Source organism: Bactrocera neohumeralis, chromosome 2 (genome assembly GCF_024586455.1).
Source record: "Bactrocera neohumeralis isolate Rockhampton chromosome 2, APGP_CSIRO_Bneo_wtdbg2-racon-allhic-juicebox.fasta_v2, whole genome shotgun sequence".
NCBI classification, from domain to species: Eukaryota; Metazoa; Arthropoda; class Insecta; order Diptera; family Tephritidae; genus Bactrocera; species Bactrocera neohumeralis.
Window position 1 is genome coordinate 50,966,029 of NC_065919.1, and position 19,642 is coordinate 50,985,670.

The 19,642-nt window shown below is 32.0% G+C and overlaps 3 protein-coding genes across 3 annotated transcripts; 1 reads left to right on the forward strand and 2 right to left on the reverse strand.

The window, feature by feature from the left end:
* Positions 1-4,676: 4,676 nt before the first annotated feature.
* Positions 4,677-11,663, forward strand: LOC126767627 (adenosine deaminase 2-like). The gene is made up of 8 exons (XM_050485091.1): positions 4,677-4,836; positions 9,230-9,314; positions 9,375-9,491; positions 9,818-10,315; positions 10,375-10,544; positions 10,651-10,835; positions 10,905-11,041; positions 11,101-11,663. The coding sequence occupies exons 2-8, from the start codon at positions 9,242-9,244 to the stop codon at positions 11,562-11,564; spliced, it is 1,644 nt and encodes a 547-aa protein (XP_050341048.1). The 5' UTR covers positions 4,677-4,836; positions 9,230-9,241; the 3' UTR covers positions 11,565-11,663.
* On the reverse strand, positions 11,645-12,547 carry LOC126767633 (uncharacterized). Its single transcript, XM_050485102.1, has 4 exons — positions 12,371-12,547; positions 12,135-12,316; positions 11,897-12,070; positions 11,645-11,828 (listed from the first exon to the last, which is right to left on the reverse strand). Exons 1-4 carry the CDS (start codon positions 12,402-12,404, stop codon positions 11,739-11,741), a joined length of 480 nt encoding a protein of 159 aa, XP_050341059.1. The 5' UTR covers positions 12,405-12,547; the 3' UTR covers positions 11,645-11,738.
* Positions 12,548-12,877: 330 nt separating this feature from the next.
* Positions 12,878-13,737, reverse strand: LOC126767634 (low molecular weight phosphotyrosine protein phosphatase 1-like). Its single transcript, XM_050485103.1, has 3 exons — positions 13,620-13,737; positions 13,206-13,558; positions 12,878-13,123 (listed from the first exon to the last, which is right to left on the reverse strand). Exons 1-3 carry the CDS (start codon positions 13,648-13,650, stop codon positions 13,031-13,033), a joined length of 477 nt encoding a protein of 158 aa, XP_050341060.1. The 5' UTR covers positions 13,651-13,737; the 3' UTR covers positions 12,878-13,030.
* Positions 13,738-19,642: the final 5,905 nt, after the last annotated feature.

The window sequence follows — 19,642 nt, forward strand, 5'->3', positions numbered from 1 at the left end:
AATGGAGCTATGAGGAAAGTTCTCTGAGCGCCATTCACTTGGCAGTGACCAGCAACGATTCCTTTAAATATGGCTCAAGCAGCTTACGACTTCCGGTCTTTGACCAAGTATCCTCTGGGTAGCCAAAATGTATCCAATTGGACGTGAGCTAAAGTGAGAAGGCGAACTATCCCTCCCCAGAGTTGTGTGCCGGGTTGGGGACCCGCCACATGAAAAGAATACCCCTAATGAAAAGGAAACAATATTCTTTGCGCTGTTGTAAACTCGGCTTTAACCGCGTAAGCGGTGTCTACGCCAATAAAGAAGAAGAAATGTATTTTTTTAAGAATTACCGCTTATCTATTATCATTTAATATTATATATCGTGATATATTTTTTGTGTTATTCTAAACAAATTATTTGAATTGGTAATATTTTTGACCTTAAACACTACCGTGAAACTCGAAATTTTGAAATTGAATGAGGAAGCAATATTTTTTTTTTATTTTGTCAAACAAATTTTTTTTGCTAATTATTTCGACTAATTACTAGATTTAATATTACTCTAACGAAATCTGGTTGGTATTTTAATTTTACAGGATCCAGTTCGGAGATATGTACAGTGGTCACCGCAAAACGTCTTTTTTGAGAGGAGCTGCCGGCGATCAGCTGTAGTTCCTTTCCATATAAATATTTTTACTAAAACTAAGTCTTAAAAGATATCGTAATATGTGTACAAATTTTTGGTTCAATCAATTTAAAAATTTTCTCAGAAAAAATTCTGGAAAATTCGTTTTTTCGGCCTTCTAACTGTATATAACCCCATAAGGCACGACGTGGTAGGTTGATATTTTACGATGTTATGTGACATGACATGATGTGATGACATATAAATGATGACAGATACACAGTACTAGTCTAGTGCTCTATATGAGAGGAGAGTTCATATAACAATTGTGATACGATATAATGTGGTTTGACGTCTTACAGATTGGATGCGATGTAATCCGTTGTAAAGTTAATTCTAAACTGATACATGTGTTTTCGTTTGATAAATTGTTGCAAGTGTATGATTTTAATAAGCATAATGCGTTGAGATGTCATGTGATATCTCCAAATATAATTTGATATGTTATTTTGTATGAAGTTATGCATTGAAAAACCCAGCGATATTTAATGTTCCAAATCAGCCTCATATACATAAGTGACGTGATCAAAAGCCAAATGACTTGCAATGAGTGAAAATGTTACAAAAGAGAATATCATAATGGATTTTATATGTTATTTTAAACTAAAAAATATAAATATGTTTCACATAAATTAGAGATGTATTCATACAAGCATTAGGAAATATATTAACTAGCGGATTGCCTTTGATCTAGCCTAAACGCGCTTCAAGAAGTGTAATTATACGATACAAATTGATATTAGACCAATTTATTAATTCACATGTTTTTGTTTTTTTTTTGTTTTCTTTTTTTGATTTTTGAAATTTATTCTTTGAATTTTTTATTTTATTCGCAGCAAAACAGCATTCATTGACACACTTATCTACTTGAACCATTTGTTTATTTTGCCGACCTGTTCCTAAATATGTTTACGCTTACGCTAAATTAATTCATTACTTCCAAAACTCGTACTATATTTAAAAAAAGAGAAATAAAAGATAAAATAATAATAAATGCATCTATTTATTGAAGTTGATTGACCGCTGAGTCTCGTTCTGATCTTTATTCTTGTTTTTTGGTTAGACATTATGCGCATCTAATGAGTGCTTAGGTGATGCGCGAGGCTCATGCAAATGCGAACAATTCCGATGTCATAAAAACATTATATTTGCAAATAACTACGCGCCTGTAATATGAGCAATTAATATTTCGGATAACCTATTTTTTATTCTTTTAGTATTGTGCATTAACCAGTTTCTAAACCGAGTGCGAATATTTGGAACGCAAGGCTTAATTAACCTTTTACATGGGTTCGCTATTGGTCAAGGTTAGATGTTACACAGGAACACGTATTTATAAACTCGCATGCACATTCTTACATGTACGCAATTTTTAATTAGAATTCTATAAATATTCAACAATAATATGAGTGTTAAGATTTTGTAACCTTGAGATTAATTCTCTCCTGTTATATCCAGAAAGGTCAGAGATGGGCTCCTAAGCATATGCGTCTGTAGCTTCTTCTTATTGATATTTTCAGCTTTTGATTACATTTAATTTTTGCTGATGACGGGCACTTACACTCTTCGTAGATCCAGTTTAGTAATATTCGTAGAGATATTTTTTGTTTGTTTTGCTTATATAAAGTTATTGGCGATTCTATTCTTTATTGGCTTATGGATTATTGAATCACATTTTTGCTTTCTTCAAAGTGAAATTTGCTTTCACCATGAATAATCTATATATAGTATATACTCGTAAAAGAATATATTTGTAAAAATACAATTTTTTTTTTATAAATTTGTATTAAATTTTGTTTTTTAATTTTCTTGCCTGGACACATATGCCAGCTGTTAGATCTTGTGTACCACTGCTGTTATATATTTCTCAACTTTTCGGTAATTTAATTACATAAGTTTATTTAATTGTTAAATCCTTTGCACCGAAGAAGTTTGAAATTTAGAAGCCCGTGTTGCAACTCCGCCGAAAGAGATAATGGCGCCGCAGCCTGAGCTGAGTGCAATTTTATATGAGATGCCTCTGCCAGCCGATCGCTTATATGTATGTACGAAGAGCCGAATATACTAAGTAAGTACCAAATTATTGTATAATATATATACGTACATATACCTGTACAAGCATTGCATACACATAAATACAAGTAACGGGGTTTTCAATAAGAGCGCTACAAAAGTTTTTAAATAAAACAAAAATCAATGAAATTCTTTATTCCTGTGGAAGTACATTCGATGCCATTATGTATAGAATTCGATTACTTTTACATGGCCACGATGGGCACGCTTGCAGAAGTCCAGACGTTGAACCCAATTTTCGACGGTTTTCAAGCATAAAGCGGCCAATACATACATCTCCAATTTCACGTTCGATATTCGTACGAAGTTCGTCAATCGTCGCAGGCTTATTGGCATAGACCATAGACTTGACTTAGCCACACAGGAAATAGTCTATGGTAACTGCGTCAATTTGCATGAGAAAACACGTTCACCAAACTTGGTTTTCAATAAATCGATTGTGACATTCGCTATGCCGCTTGTGGTGCCGTCCTGTTGGAACCATTTATTGTCCAAGTCCATATCATCCAATTCGGGCTAAAAATATTCGGTTATCATTGAGCGGTAGCGATTCCTATCCACAGCAACGTGCCAGTCTTGATCATCACGCCGCCTGGTCCATAAACCGCACCAAACCTTAATTTTCACCAGATGATCGACGCTTGAGAACGACGTGTGAGAGACTGATTTGGGTCTTCCTCAATTGATGCGCTGGCGGCAGCATTATTTTCGACACTACGGGCACTTCTTTGTCTTACTGGCACGGAAACATTTTGTACTGTGCCTGTGGATAAAATTTTTCCACTAGACACCCAATTGTTGATCTGTTGATCTGACAGGACGATTATGACGACCATAAATAAGACGTAGCGCTTTTAAAGTTGAGGCCACTGACTTCGAATTTCGGTAGTAAATTTTAATAATTTCGACCCGTTGTTGGTTCATATGGCTTTCCATGATAAAAAATACCGAAGAGAAATGTCAAAAGAGCGGGAAAAATATGGCGTCGTTTGCTGTCGGTCTACTTTTGTAGAGTCGTTTTGGAAACCCCTTTACATACTTGGCAAATCACACAACCATACTTTGTATTTTTATACTCTGAACAGGGTTTAAGGGTATATTAAGTTCGCCACGAAGTTTATAACACTCAAAAGGAAATGTCTAAGACCCTATAAAATATATATCTAAATGAACAGCGTGACAAGCTGAGACGATTTAACCATATTCTTCTATCAGTCTGTATAGATCTGATATTTTTCACACGTCCTTTTCTCCTCAAGAAGACGCTCATTTGTCAGAACTGTCGTTATCAGTAGACTATAGCATATAGCTGCCATATATACTGATCATCTAAAAACCAGTCCTTGTATGGATATAATCATTTTATTTGCTAAATAAAATTTAAAGCAATGATACAATCTACGAGTAAATTGTTCAGATCGGCCCAGTATAGCATATAGTGATCACATGGTTCGGTTATGTGACCTGTGAAGGTTAGGATTTCTCCGTTTTTTGGCGCCCTATTAGTCGACCCACTCTAATGTACATATAATGTGAATCAGCCATTATTGGGTAGACCAATTTTCATAAAAACAAAAAATATTATTTTCAAGGCTTTGACAATATTTACAGTTATTCAAGTTCATAGTATGAATTTCATACACACACACACACACACACCAGCTTACAAATGTAAACATGAAATTGACAATGTTGATATGTAAATGTAAACAGGCTCTGTCTAACTGTTTGTCTGTATGTCTGTGGACGGTTCTACGAATAAAACGAAAAAGCGAAACACACCGCATTCAAGAACAAAACGCACAAAATGCTTTACATTTTCGAAATGGCCCGAAATATTGCGAATGTATTGAACGACTGTGAGCAATTTAAATTGAAACGAAACATTGAGGTCTGCGGTTCTTCCTTTCAGTTTAAAAACGGCAATCGCCGACACCAGACCGTTATTTAGCACAGCTTAGTTGAAAGCAACAACAGCAAAATCAATTGTATTGACATTTTATTTGAAAATTGTGTAATTTGTATAAAATAAATTGAAAAAAATTTGGAAGTTGCATTATTGCGTGTCTGGAATTTCACTTTAAAGTGGTAAACAGGTGTGTAAGCTTTATAATAACGGCATTAAAAGTGCGCTGTATTTAATTACGTAATATTCGAAGTTATTGGGGGTATTCACAAATATTTTAGTTTCAATTATGAAAAAATATAAAATAATATGAGACAAAATTGGTATTAAACTATATATAACAAGAATTTTTCCAGTTTTTAATAGCGTGTGTTAAATAATTCTGAAAGAAAGTAATTTCTGAATGGAATAATTTAAACTTTTTACGGTAATTAAATCGAAAAAATATGCTTTCATATAAACAAAAATGTTATGAAAAGCTTTAAATATTATTATAAGAATAATTTCGTTTATAAAAAAAACAACTTTTTTAATAAATTTTTTTTTAATTTTTTATACAACAAATTGTTACTTTTTTAAATAAAATTTATGGTTAAAAAAATTTTTTTTTAAATTTTGACATAACAAAATTGTTATTTTTTCTATAAAATTGATGATTTAAAAAGATATTTTTTTTTAGAATTGCCGGTTAAAATATGTTATCCATATTTTTATATTTTTGTCAGTATTTATTTGTTATTCTAAGGAAATTTTTCAACACCGTAGAACCAGAAGCTGTACTTTTAAAGCTTTAAATATTAGAAATTTGTAAGAATAATTTCGCTTATAAAGAACTTTTTTAATAAATATTTTGATTTAATTTAATTTTTTTTTTATAAAATTAATGGTTAAAATTTTTTTTTGAGAATTTTTTTTTTAATTTTTTTACAACAAAATTATTATTTTTGTATAAAATTAATGGTTTAAAAAATATTTTTTCAGAATTTCTGTTTAAAATATGTTTATCTATAGTTTTATATTTTAGTTAGTTTTTTTGTGTTATTCTAAGGAAATCTTTAAATTTTTCAAATGAACGCCGTAGAACCAGAAGCTGTACTTTATAATCAAATAGAGAAAATGATGATATTAATATAAAAAATTATATTCATACAGATACATTTATTAGCTATTTTATATATAATATATTTTTGAGTAATTATACAAATTTGCATTTTAAGTTTTTTTTTTATTTTTAACAATATACAAGTGTGTGCCTAAGTAATTGTGAGTTCACTAAATTAAAAAAAAAACATATTTTTAAATTTTTTAACATTATTATAGATTTTCAAGGCATCATTGACAATCAAAATTGATAATTTACCTTTCATTCGACAATTTTTGCTTTACACCTTGTGAATCCCCATTTAGTTATCATTGAAAATAATTTCAACACTGTAAAATAATTAAAACGAATTAAACACACCACAACCGTTATTGCCACTATGTGGTAATAAATTAAAAAAATTTATTGCATCATTATAATTTTGTAATTTCACTAAGAATTGTTTTAAATTTTTTTTCAAATTCAAGAACATACATACATATATGTACATATTTAAAAAAATTTCAATAGATTTTTGCCACAAAAAAATTTGCTTTTGCGTTCCGTAAATAATTAAATAAGAAGCTCAATTTGTCTTTAATATATGCACATATGTATATAAATTATTCTATTCGCCAGAAACATTTGTACTTGAACTTTTGCTTAAAAATGAGCACAATGCCCTCAAATTATATGCAAATGTCCCGAAAAAAACAGACTAAAACTTCTCTTTTCTATACTTAAAAAATGCAAGTTAAAAAAATTTGTTCGAAAAAAAGAACAGGAGAAAACATTAACAAAAAAATACGCTGTGGTGTAAATAACGAATTTGGTGGCTTGTAGTGATATCATGTGACGTGATTAACGAAGTGTGAAGTATTCGAAAAACAAGATATTTGGTTTATTTTGCTGTGATGTGATCAGATGTGATGAGTAGAATAGATGTCGTGGGTTGGGAAGTGATTTGATTTTATAGTATTAGTTATACGGCAATATTGACATGACTTAAGAGAATGTGATGTGAAAATGTGCATTAAAATACAATTTAGGTTGAACTCATGCAAATATCTTGTGATGTGTTGTTCCACAATGCACCTTGCTAATATGATACTGTCTTATATGATGTTAAAAGTCATAAGTTATGATTTGACTAAATATAGTTGTGATGTGAAATGATATGATGTGATGTGACTAAATATAGTTGTGATGTGAAATGTTATGATGTGATGTGACTAAATATAGTTGTGATGTGAAATGTTATGATGTGATGTGATTTATTATAGTTGTGATGTGATGATGTGATGTGACTTAATATAGTTGTGATGTAAAATGTTATGATGTGATGTGACTTAATATAGTTGTGATGTAAAATGTTATGATGTGATGTGATTAATTATAGTTGTGATGTAAAATGATTATGATGTGATGTGATTTAATATAGTTGTGATGTAAAATGGTATGACATGATTGCTTATAGATGATGTCACTTTTATAGATGTGATGAAAAAAGGTAAGATATAATGGTTTGTGATTTTTCATAGATATGATGTGATGTGACTTATAAATATAATGACATTATGCGATTCGTTTTCATATAATTCAATGTGAAATAGGATAATGTCATGTGACTTCTCATAGATGTGAATGGTATGACTTATTTGTAAATGTGATGTGAGACGGTAGACGTGATGTAATGCGAACTGTATATAAATCAGGCACTTGTAGATCCGAATGATGAGAGATGTGATCTTGGACCCAAAGTATGAGGATTTCATGCATGCACGCAGCAATATCTTTATTTTAAACTGCCATTGAGCGTCTTATATGTAATGTGATTTATTATCATATGATATGTGGGTAATAAAACTAATACAAAAGTGAATATTATCCAAATGAATTGTATATGTTATTATAAACAAAATATTAAATAATGTCTTACATAAGGTACAGAGGTATTCATACAAGCATCAACAAATATATTATCTAGCGTATTTCCTTTGATCTAGCCTAAACGGTGTGCAAGAAGTATAATTATACGATACAAATTGATTATACAAATTTATTATTGCACATTCATTTTTTTTGTTTTTCAAAATTATTTTTTTTTCCGTAGAAAAACAGCATTTATTGACACACTTATCTACTTTGACTATTTTGTTTATTTTACCAACCTGTTTCTAAATATTTTAGATATTTTTACGCTTACGCTAAATTAATTCATTACTTCCAAAACAATTTCGGATACTCGTACTATATTTAAAAAAGAAATAACAGAAAAATAATGTTAAAGGTGCCTATTTATTGAAGTTGAGTGAACGCTGAGTCTTGTTCTGATCTTTATTCTTGTTTTTTGGTTAAACTTTATGAGCATCTAATGAGTGCTTAGGTGATGCGCGAGCCTCATTCAGATGCGAACAATTCCGATGTCATGAAAACATCTTATATGCATATGATTACGCGCCTGTAATATGAGCAATTAACATTTCGGATAACCTATTTTTTATTGGTTTAATATTGTGCATTAACCAGTTTCTAAACCGAGTGCGAATATTTAGGACACAAGGCTTAATTAACCTTTTACATGGGTTCGCTATTGGTCAAGGTTAGATGTTACACAGGAACATGTGTATGTACAATCACATGGACATTCTTACATGTACGCAATTTCTTTTTTTAATTTTAATTTAAATTCTAGAATTATGCAACAAAATTGTAACTGTTAAAATTTTTTAACCTTGAGATTAATTCCCTCTTGCTTTAATCAGAAAGGTCAGCTTCGGGACATACGTTTCTGTGCTTCTTCTTACTGATACTTTTATCTTTCAATACTTCTACCTGTGTGTATATACATATGTACATATACGAACTAGTCTTTCAGTTTTTCAGATACCGATCTGGAGACGTCGACCATACAATTTGATCGATCAAACTCACCGTTCCCACGACAGTCGAGTCTACGTAGCCGTTTCGGAACCGGATTTTTATCCGACCAAGGACTGTCAACTCGGCAGAATTATGCCGCTACAATAACAACATCGTTCAATCTCAATTCCTTGTATAGAAAACTTTTATATTTGACAAGGTTTTTTCAGAAAACTCAACGTAGATTATTATCTAAAGCATCGCTACAATCTCCGAACATATTATCCAGATCGAATCACCACTATAGCATTTAGATGCAGTTCAAATTGACCGAACAAAATGAAGATAAGGAACTTTTTATGCCTTTTTATGCTATAAAAACGCACCTATGAAGGGTATCAGTCGAAATTAATGTTTTTTTCTAGTTTAATCTAGGCTATAACTGCGTCTATGTCAATAAAGAAGAAGTATTACGATTTAGTCTATATGGCTTATAGATGATTGAATAACATTTTATATTTCTTCAAAATGTAATTTGTTATAATTATGAATTTATTTATATATTATACTATATTTAAATAAATATATATTTATTTTAAAAAATTGTTTTAAATTTTATTTTTCCAATTATCGTTTTTAGTCTGATCTCAAAATGCCTACCTGGACATATACGTTAGCTGTTCTATTTTATGTACCGCTGCTGTTACATAGTTCTCCACTTTGCGGTAATTTGATAACATAACATTTAACTGTCAAATACTTTTACCGAAAAAATTAAAATTTAGATGCCCGTGTTGCAACTCCGCCACAAGAGATAATGGCGCCACAGCCTGAGGTGAGTGGCATTTTGTATGAAAAGCCACTGCCGGCCGATCGGCTATACGACGAGCCGAACATATTAAGTGAGTACCGAACCATATTAAATTTTAAATTGCGAATCATTAAATTTTATAATATGTGGGTACGTACGTATTTGTGCATAGAATTATTCGCATTTCTTCTAAATAGCTCACTGATCAGATTCCGTGGCAATTATATGTATAGTATAACGGCTCCTCTCAAACTTTCCATAAAATGAAAACGGAAATTCATTCAAACAATAATAACCGCTAACAGTTTGAGAGCCACTGATATTAAAGCAATTTTTAATACTTTCAAACATACATACATATGTATGTATATATAATTTGTACTTAATATATACATACTAATTTTTTTGACCGCGCAGAATATGCACAGCAGCGTGAAAAAATGATCGAGGCGGAGCAATTACTACTTACCGGTGGGCATTTGCAACTCGATGAAAATGAGTTACAAGTGCATCAGATTTTCATGCGTCACAAATTGATGGAGCTCACCTATGGCATGGAACATCCGCATGAGCATGCGCCGGCGCTGCATTTCTTCAAAGCGAAACCACTCATCGAACAGAGTAACGTGTTCAAGTTCATACAGGCCATGCCGAAAGGCGCTATTTTGCATGTACATCGCACACCGGCGGTATCTGCCGATTGGATGATTAGGAACCTGACTTACACGCCCGGACTCTTGAAATGTCACACGGCGCGCGGCACTGTGGTGCTCAGTTTTCGTGAGAATGCACAGAAGCATGGTTGTCGTACGAAATATTACGTGGTGGAGGAGGAGCGTAAGCGTACATTGTCGAAAAATCGCTACGATCGATTTTTGCAGTCCAAGTTGAGCTTATATTCACGACTGCCGGAACGTAAGTCGTTCAAAATGCGGTATTTTCATTTTATGCTTATGTTTTTGTTCCACTTGCAGTTGAGTTCAACGAACAGAACAAGGTGTGGCGACGTTTCGAAGACATATTCGACACGGTGAGTGATACGGTTGGGTACGAACCCGTTTTCCGCACCTTCCACTGGCAGCTGATGGAGGAAATGTACGAGGATAACATAATGTACGCAGAGTTGCGTATGAAATTTAAGCCAGTAAGTTTAATCTCTAAGTCAGCTGTAATTAAAACCAATATTATTATAGGTCTTGTCTAACAGTTCTTCATAAACTTTTAAATATTTCAATTTACTACTATTTTAGCTGTATGGCGCCAACGGCACAATAGTAGCAAACGAGTATGAAGCAGCCGAGTTGCTTATGGCTCTAGTGGAAGAATTTAAACAATCACATCTTGGTTTCTACGGTTTGAAAGTTATTTATGTGGCGCATCGCGGTTCAGACCAAATTCAAATATTCAAAGCCTTCCAAACATTCAAAGACTTTCAGTGCGTCGCTGTAAAACTCTCTTTCTTGCCTCTAACATTATACTAATCAAAAGTAAACTTTTCTTACAGTGAACGCTATCCTGATTTCATTATTGGTTTCGATCTGATTGGCCAGGAGGACCAGGGCAAGTCATTGCAGGCATTTGTGTCTATTTTACAGGATCTACCGAAAAGCGCAAAGTATTTCTTTCATGCGGGCGAAACAAGTAAGCATTCATAGAACAAACAACAAGTAAATCACATAAGCATGCTTTAATTTTCACAGATTGGTTAGGCACATCGGTGGATTTGAATTTGGTTGATGCCATACTACTCAACACCACACGCATCGGCCATGGTTACTCACTTATGAAACACCCTTTACTCAGTAAGGCTGTTAAAGAGCGTGATATTGCGCTGGAAGTAAGTCCGCTGTCCAATCAGGTTTTGAACTTAGTTTGGGACTTACGCAATCATCCCGGTGGCTACTTTATGTCCGATAATATACCAATAGTGATTACGAATGATGATCCTGGCTTTTGGGATGCCAAAGGTTTGAGCTATGACTTCTACTATGCGATTATGAGTTTCGCGCCGAGCAATGCTGGCTTGAAGACACTGAAGAGTTTGGTATGGAACTCGATAAAATATTCAGCGATGGGTGATGCAGAGAAAGAGGCTGCGTATGCGCAGTTGCAATATGATTGGAATGTATTTTTGGATCGTGTTATACGTGGTGAAGTTGTTTGAAATAGTTATAGTTATATAAATAGTACACTTATATTTAATTTTTGTTTACTGATATAAAATAAATTATAGCACGTTCGATATACAATTTTTTACATACAATTTATTAGTATAATTTTTCACACAACTTAAAGTAAGTTCTCATTTTTTTTTTGTTTTTTTGTTTTCTTAATAGTTCTAATCGGTATACATGTGTGCGGCTATGAAATTTTGACAGCTTTCAGTTATTTGTAAAAACGCGCAACGGAATCCACCCATTGAGTTGCACTGTAAATTTCGTTAGTATTTTGATTATTTCACTGAACATTTAAAATTCATTAAAAGTTTGCACTCACAAAATATGGATCACGTATGATTTGGTCTTCCGGTCGATCAATATACTTTCCGAGAAGTTCGATTTTTGCACATCTTTCTTGACTTGGGTCTTTGGCAAGTGTTTGTAGCTCGTGCAAATTATGTTCATCCATGGCAAGTATGTAGTCATAATTGTAAAAGTCCATTGTTGAAATCTGTGCAACGAATGCCAATTATTACAACAAAATTACAAAAACTCGATATGGAGCGCGTTCGTACTTGTCTACCGATATGATCTGTTGTTAAACCATTCTCCTCTAGTACTTTAATACAGCGTTCATTCGGCTTACGTCCAACATTCCACGTTCTCAAGCCAGCACTGTCCACCGTCCAGTTGAGATCATATTCCTCCAACCAGTGCTTCATTACGCTTTCTGCCATTGGTGAGCGACAAGTATTACCTGCATATTTATAATGGCTTATCAATTCTTTAAAATTGTTCACTATCTACTTACCAATACAAACAAATAGGATTTTTAGAGGTTTCATATTTGTTGGACTTTTAAATAAACTTCAAATTTAAACTATTTGGTACGTGATTATTTAGTATTTAGTATAAAAATTTACTAGCATATTTACTTTATTTAATTTGCATCAAAATGCAAGAGCTTACATAAGAAATTTTGCAATTTTTGATTCTCTTTGTTTTTTTTTTTACTCAAATTTGACGTGTAAAAATAGAAAAATTTGGTTGTTACAGTGGGGTATTCAGCATCAAAATATAATTAAATTTGTTGATAAAGGGTCTCTTTTCTTGTTTATAAGGCTAATAAGACATGTTAACAGTGTAAAAGAGAATTAATATTTTAATATGCAAATGCAGTGAAAGATTGCGATAAATACATTTCTTTGCTACACACACTGACTTACCTCATACAATTTGACTTCACTCTGCATCCTTTATACATAGTATTTTGGCATAAAATCAAAATTTTTTGATTTTTTTCTTATTAAAACTTATGTTTTTATTTCACGTTTGTTCATGTATTTGTGCCTCTTTTAATTTATCACCTATGTACATCAGCTGATTTTGTGTTTCACAACATGTTTCTTATACATTTTACTTTTACTAATTTAACAAGTAATTCTGGAATGCGAGCTTTGCCACCCTCTCCTCAAACCTTTCCCGCAGTAGCTTCTTTCAAAAACGCAGCACAAGCAACAACACACTGCTGATAAGCCTTCTCAAAGCCAGCATCACCTCTTTGCTAGAAATTGAACACACGTAAATTATATATAAGTATGTATTCATTTGTATATGTGGCTGAGTTAAGCACGTTTTCTACTCACATAGTAAGGATCCTCGATAATACGATCGCTTTTCTGCAAACCAAAATCTCCCAACAATAATAATTTTGCCTTCGCATTCGTTGGTGCCAGCCTGCGCAGGTCGCACATATTCTCTTCATCCATTCCGAAAATGTAGTCAAATTGTAGAAAATCATCCTTTTTAATTTGGCGTGCTTTATTCTTATAGTTTATATTATGATTTTGCATTATCTTTAATGCACGATGGTCAGGAGAATTGCCAACATGCCAACCACCTATGGCTGCTGAATCAACTTTCCAATCTGCAGAGACACCGGCATTCTCGATTGTTTCAATCATAACACCCTCGGCAATAGGCGATCGGCAAATATTACCTAAAATAAATTAAAGTTATTGCTTTATAATTCCATAATTGTTGTAAAATTGTACACTTGCCTAAGCAGATCATAAGAATTTTCTTAACCATTTTGCCGCTAATTTATAAATAATTAGTTGCTGCCCTTGAAAATGTAAACTACACAAATATGCTCGAATTCATTTATTGAAGTCGTTTTTGACATTCGTTGGCAAAACATATGATTCTGACGTTACTTACGAGTTCTTTTACGTCACGCAGCAATAACAGCGCGTTAGCATTAACAAAATGAGAATAAAATTGAAACGAGAAAGAAATTGAAAAACGGAAATGGCGGAAACTGTTGATGTTGGTTCACAACAATTTAAGTTCAAATTGTTTTATAACTATTTTAAATGCATATTGTGAAAGAACACGTAAGTCAAATGTACGTATTATTGCAAATTAGTATTGTGATTTTAGGTTAGGTTCGATGCATCGCATACTGCATGCTGCCATAGACGCTTGAAATGCATTAGCCGGTTTCCGGTGCACATTTCTTCAGGAAGTTGCAGTTAGAATAAAATTTAAGGTTACGTGATATTCCAAATACTTATCGTTGTGAATTATATAAATAATTCAGCGAAAAATCTTAAGAAAACTAGTAAATTTATTTTTTAAAATGGCTAAAGTACCCATTTCTAAGTATACACATTTACATATGTATACATACATACATACAAATTTGTATGTAGCCTAGTTGCTTAACAGTGCTTTTCTATCCACGAATTCGCTAGAGCGTATACTATATATGCATGTATAGGTGTGTGTGTGAACGAACACATAAATAAACAGTAGACTGAAATGTCACAAGTGTCTATTGAAAGAGGATGCTTGAAAAATAGTTACATTTTATGTGACTGATAAAATTGGCCATTTTAAGATAAATCGATATGTCACATAGCTGTCAATTGTCGAGAGCGTGCATGCTACCAATAAAGCGTCTGGATAGTACACTACTTGAAATACAAATGAACATTTCAATGTACATACATACATACATGTACATACATATCTATGTATGTATGTATATATCCAAGAAGTGGAGTAGCTTTGTATGTATGTATATAAATAACTCTTGAATGAAAATAAAATTATTATGAATTATATGGAAAGGGAAGAAAATTGCTTGGAATATACATATTACTTTCGTACCATCATTAAGATTTTCTAATTTTTATCGCGGAACTTGATAACTTCTTGATGTTATTTACATAATTATACCTTTACAGAGAGAACATCTTTTGTTGTCTAGTCTTTTAATAAATTGTGAAAAAAGCAGCCTTTTGCATAAGTATCACCTTAATGTTTGTATGTAAACATGTTTGGACATGAATTTGTCTATCTGTTACAAACAAGGAAAAAAGCATCCTTTTGCATAAGCACCACCTTAATGTTTGTATGTAAACATGTTTTGACATGAATTTGTCTATCTGTTACAAACAAGGAAGTGTTTGTGGCAAGTTCCATCCTTTTAGCCTTTTATGTATGCGCCTCGGCTTTTGTATATCTCACATATACACCCATAAACATACACAACGAGCTTTTTGTCTGTCCATCTATTTGGCTGTTATCCTGCAGCACTTTATTCGTTTATCGCGAGACGTTTGTTTGTCATGGATCCACGCGCCCACCCGCATCCGCTTGCTGTTTACAAGTTCTTTTTATTTTTTGCTTGTGTATGTACTTGTGAGCAATATGTCAACTAGTTTGTTGTCGAAGTGTCAATAACATTCGTGAATTTCTCTGTTCTCATTGTTGACAAAAACAACAATGTGTATGAAGAGATGACTAATTGGATTGAATTTCCGCATTCACTTCCTAACTGCTACAGTTATAACTTATTTTTTTTATTGTTTTCACACAAATTTGCTTTTATTTTTGTTTTATTTAAAGTTAAAATTGTATAATTGCAAGCACTTGTTGTGTGAATGTGCTGTGTGAGCTAAGTTGCAAGCAAAAGTTCATTTTGAATATAAGAAAGGCAAACCTTTAATTGATTGTGTCTGGACTTTAGTCGCACAATTTGTATATTTGCATACTTACATAAATATTTGTGTACATATATACATATATGTACATATACAAATGTATGTATAATTGCCTCACTTAGTTTGAGGTTATGATTTGATGTCTTTTTTATGTTGATTAATATTTTTATTTGTTTTAGCCAAAAATGCAAATCAAGGTTTAAGTATTATTATTTCGAAATATTACAATATTACATATATTACAAATTTTCTTTTTTAAATAAAGTTTTTAAAAATTGTTTAGTTGGTAACACTCAACAAACAAATGACAAAAGGAAGTGAAAAAGCGTCAAATTATGACAGTTTATTTTAATTTCTTTCTATTATTTAAATAGTTTCAATAAAAAGTGGGAAAATTTGAAAAATGGATCTTGAAACTTTTTTGGCACTGCGGGATGAGCTAGAAGCTTGCCGAAACATAAGAACAGGTGGAAGGCATAAATTGTATTCATTATTTTATTATATCCAAGCACTTTATTATTTTCGTTTCATTATTTCGAAGTCGCTAGGACGACTCTAACCACACTTGTTTGAATGAGGGTTTACATAGCCTCATGAAATCAACAAACAAAACTGGACTCGTATATCTCGAAGCCATTATTGCTGTTATTGTCATTTAAAGTCCATGGATACAGATGTGTGTAACTGAAATAAATATCTCCTGCTAAAATGATGGAGAACTGCGGTTTGTGTTGAGGAGTATTTCTGATGCGGCCGAAACGTTGGCGCCGACTATATAGCCTCTTCTATTATGGAAAAATAGGTATGTACGTGTGTTGTTTACATGATATGATTACGAGACTAGTGCTGCTCAGTTCATTAGTGAATACATTTATACGTATATAAGTTTTATTTTTTGTATTTTCAACTCTCGCCTTGCTAGTTTAACGTCAGAACGTTGGAGTCCTTGAAAATTTTCGCATTAGACTTGCAAATTGTTGTCTTTAAGCCATAGCTAGGAAACAATTTTGTAGTTTCTGCATGCAAATCACATTTGCGCTATACAACAATTTCACACACTTCATTATCAACATCCTGCGAATGTTTTTCAAAACTTTTGCATGCTTTGTTTACTTGAGTTTTTTCCATAGACCTGTTTGAACACATATGTACATATGAATTGAAAATAAGTTTAAGATTTTCTTCCACCTCAAGCGCAATAGCTCTGTATACCAACATACCAATCCCCTGGATCGGTTAAGAAACTGCCGTCAATTGTTGAGTAAACATTGCAGGCATTTGTCGTAGCCGTCAGCGGCTGTTCGTAGTTGCTGCCATTGTTGTCGGTATGGTTGGTGGTGTTGGTGTGTTGTTGCTGTTGTTGTCAACAGTTGGACGCTTTGCAATTTTAATGAAGACTGACAATGAATGTTAAATGTCTATGGAAACTAAATAAAGTAAAATAAATTTAAATAAATAAGCACGTTGGTATGTAAATGAAAGAGTTAAAATATAAGCTACCATTGTTTTAGTACAATAACTCCGCTGACACCTTTTGCATGCATATAAAGGGTGTTTGAACAAAAGTGTTCCCACAGAGGGGATTCTAAAAGAATTTAATTAATTTGCAGAAGAAAGTATGATATATTGCTCATATAAATATGTATATGCAAATATTGTTATAAAAAATTAATTATATTAAGAGTTTTTTGTGCTATAACTAAAACCAAATAAAATATTTTAACTATAAATTTTAAGATATTTTTAATGGGAGAAAATTTAAATCTTAAAAATTTATAAATATGTATTTTCGAAGATTAAACTTTGAAAATTATTGAATTTCCAAAGCAAGCTACCCTACTAGTTACAACGAGACACCCTTTATATGCAAATAAATTTTTACACCAACGTGGTAAACTGAGAATTAAAAAAGCAAATATGTAGTTCAAATAGAATAAAAGGGCAAATTCTTTTGAAAGGACGAAATGATGTACATATGTACATATTTATGTATGTATTTATAAGTGTCTTTGCCTTTATGACATTTGCATCACATAGTTAATTCAAATAGTTGCTAGGCATTTAGCATCTAAACAAATTACAATATTATTAGAGTTTTATATATGTACATATTTTCACAATCATACATGCATTTTATGTAATACATTCATATATATTATAAATACATATATACATAATTAACATACACAACAAGATCAAACATATATACATATGTACAAATAATTTTTTTTTTTTTTTTCAAGGGATTCAATTCTTCTCAAATCAATCTGGGAAAGATTTTGAAATTTTTTCTGTATTTTGTAATTTTTTTTTTAATTTTTTAATTACAAAAACAATTTCTCATATTAATTAATGCATATTTTTTAATATTATAATTTAAAATATTATTTTGTCCAAAAATATATTTGAAGTTATAGAGCTCACCCGTTTTAAATATAGATATACTTATTTACAATTAATTTTATATTTCTAACTTAATCTCATTCAGTTACGTACATTATACATATTTGCTATAACCTCTAAATTTTGAATACATACATACATACATACATATGTATACATATATATGTACGTAGATATATGACGGAAATGCATTTCAAATGCTTAGAAACACTGCTGACATTCAAATTTAAGTTCTTCAAACACGCAAAAATAAAAACATAAAAGCAAAACAAAAGAAACTGCAGCAACAACTGCATTGTAACTGTAGTTCTACAGCGACGCCATAAAACACGCGCTTTTATTTGACATTTAATGTGTCGGTGAAAAGTGTTGGCTCCATACATAATTTATAATATGCTAAATACCAGTGCAAAGTGATAATGAAATTCTAAAGATTTTATAAAATTCAATGTTAAAGTGCGCGTTTATACACAACTAAATATTGAATAACAAAATTGATTGCGACCCAACCTCCCTTAGTGGGGTGCGCCGCAATGGAAGTGCAATTCATTTTAGCTGTCTGTCTGCTCCTCCTTCAACCTATTCATAATCAATATTTATGACTTGAATTTATGTATGTATGCATTTACATTTCGACAAAAAAATAATCGAAAGAAAAGCTGGCAGCAGCATTTCCAATGCCCACACTGAATTGGCCGCCCAGACACAAAAGCGCAACCAACAAATCAGCCGGCATACAATTAAGCAGAAACACTTCCGCCGGCATTCGGCTGTGGTAAGGGCGAAAGGATAACAACGGAAGCGGCAAAAATCGACCAAAAAGCACAAAAGTAAATAAAGCAAAAATGCCGGCAAAACAAACGAGTCTGCCAGCAAGTGTGGTGGCATTAGTGCATACTTGTCCTAAAGTGTGTGTGCGTTTGTGTGCTGCGAAGCGGTCTCCATGGCAGTGCTGTCAAAAGTGTATTTTCGTGTTCCTTTGTTGCAATGGGATTTGTGTGTTGTTATTTGATTATATATTTGGCACATGCGCAAACCATAGCCGGCAATAATAAGGTGTGATATAATGTCAAAGCGATTTTATTAGAGTGGGTGTATGTGTGTTTCTACTTGTGTTTTGCTTGCTTGTGCGCCGCTGTTGTGCTGTTATTTTTGTGCTGTGGAAGTTAACAGCTGATAGCTTACGCTGTTAATCTGGCGTTACGTAGTGCATTCACGTTTAGTGCATAAAGACAGGTATGTTATACAAAGTATAATACATAATTGTGAAGTTTGTTTTTTTTTAAATAAAAGTAAAAATTCTGCAAAGATATATGAAATAAATAAATACATAAAGACATTTAATTTCGAAAGCTAAAAACATAAAATATATAAAGCTTAAATAAAATATTTTAAATTATAAAAAAATCATTAATACTTAAACAAAAATTTATTTTGTGTTTGTGTACACAATTCCTTATGTAGAATGAATGTGTAATAATATTTGTGTTAAATTTATTTGTTTATTTAAGTTTTGAAGCAAGTTGTAAATAAACTATTTAGAAGAAATTTTGCTTGTAAAACAATCTAAGTTTAACCAAATAATTGTTAATAATTATATATGTTTTGTAACGATGCTTAATGAAATATTGAAGTGTAATATAAAATTATGCTAATTAAAAAATTGTGAA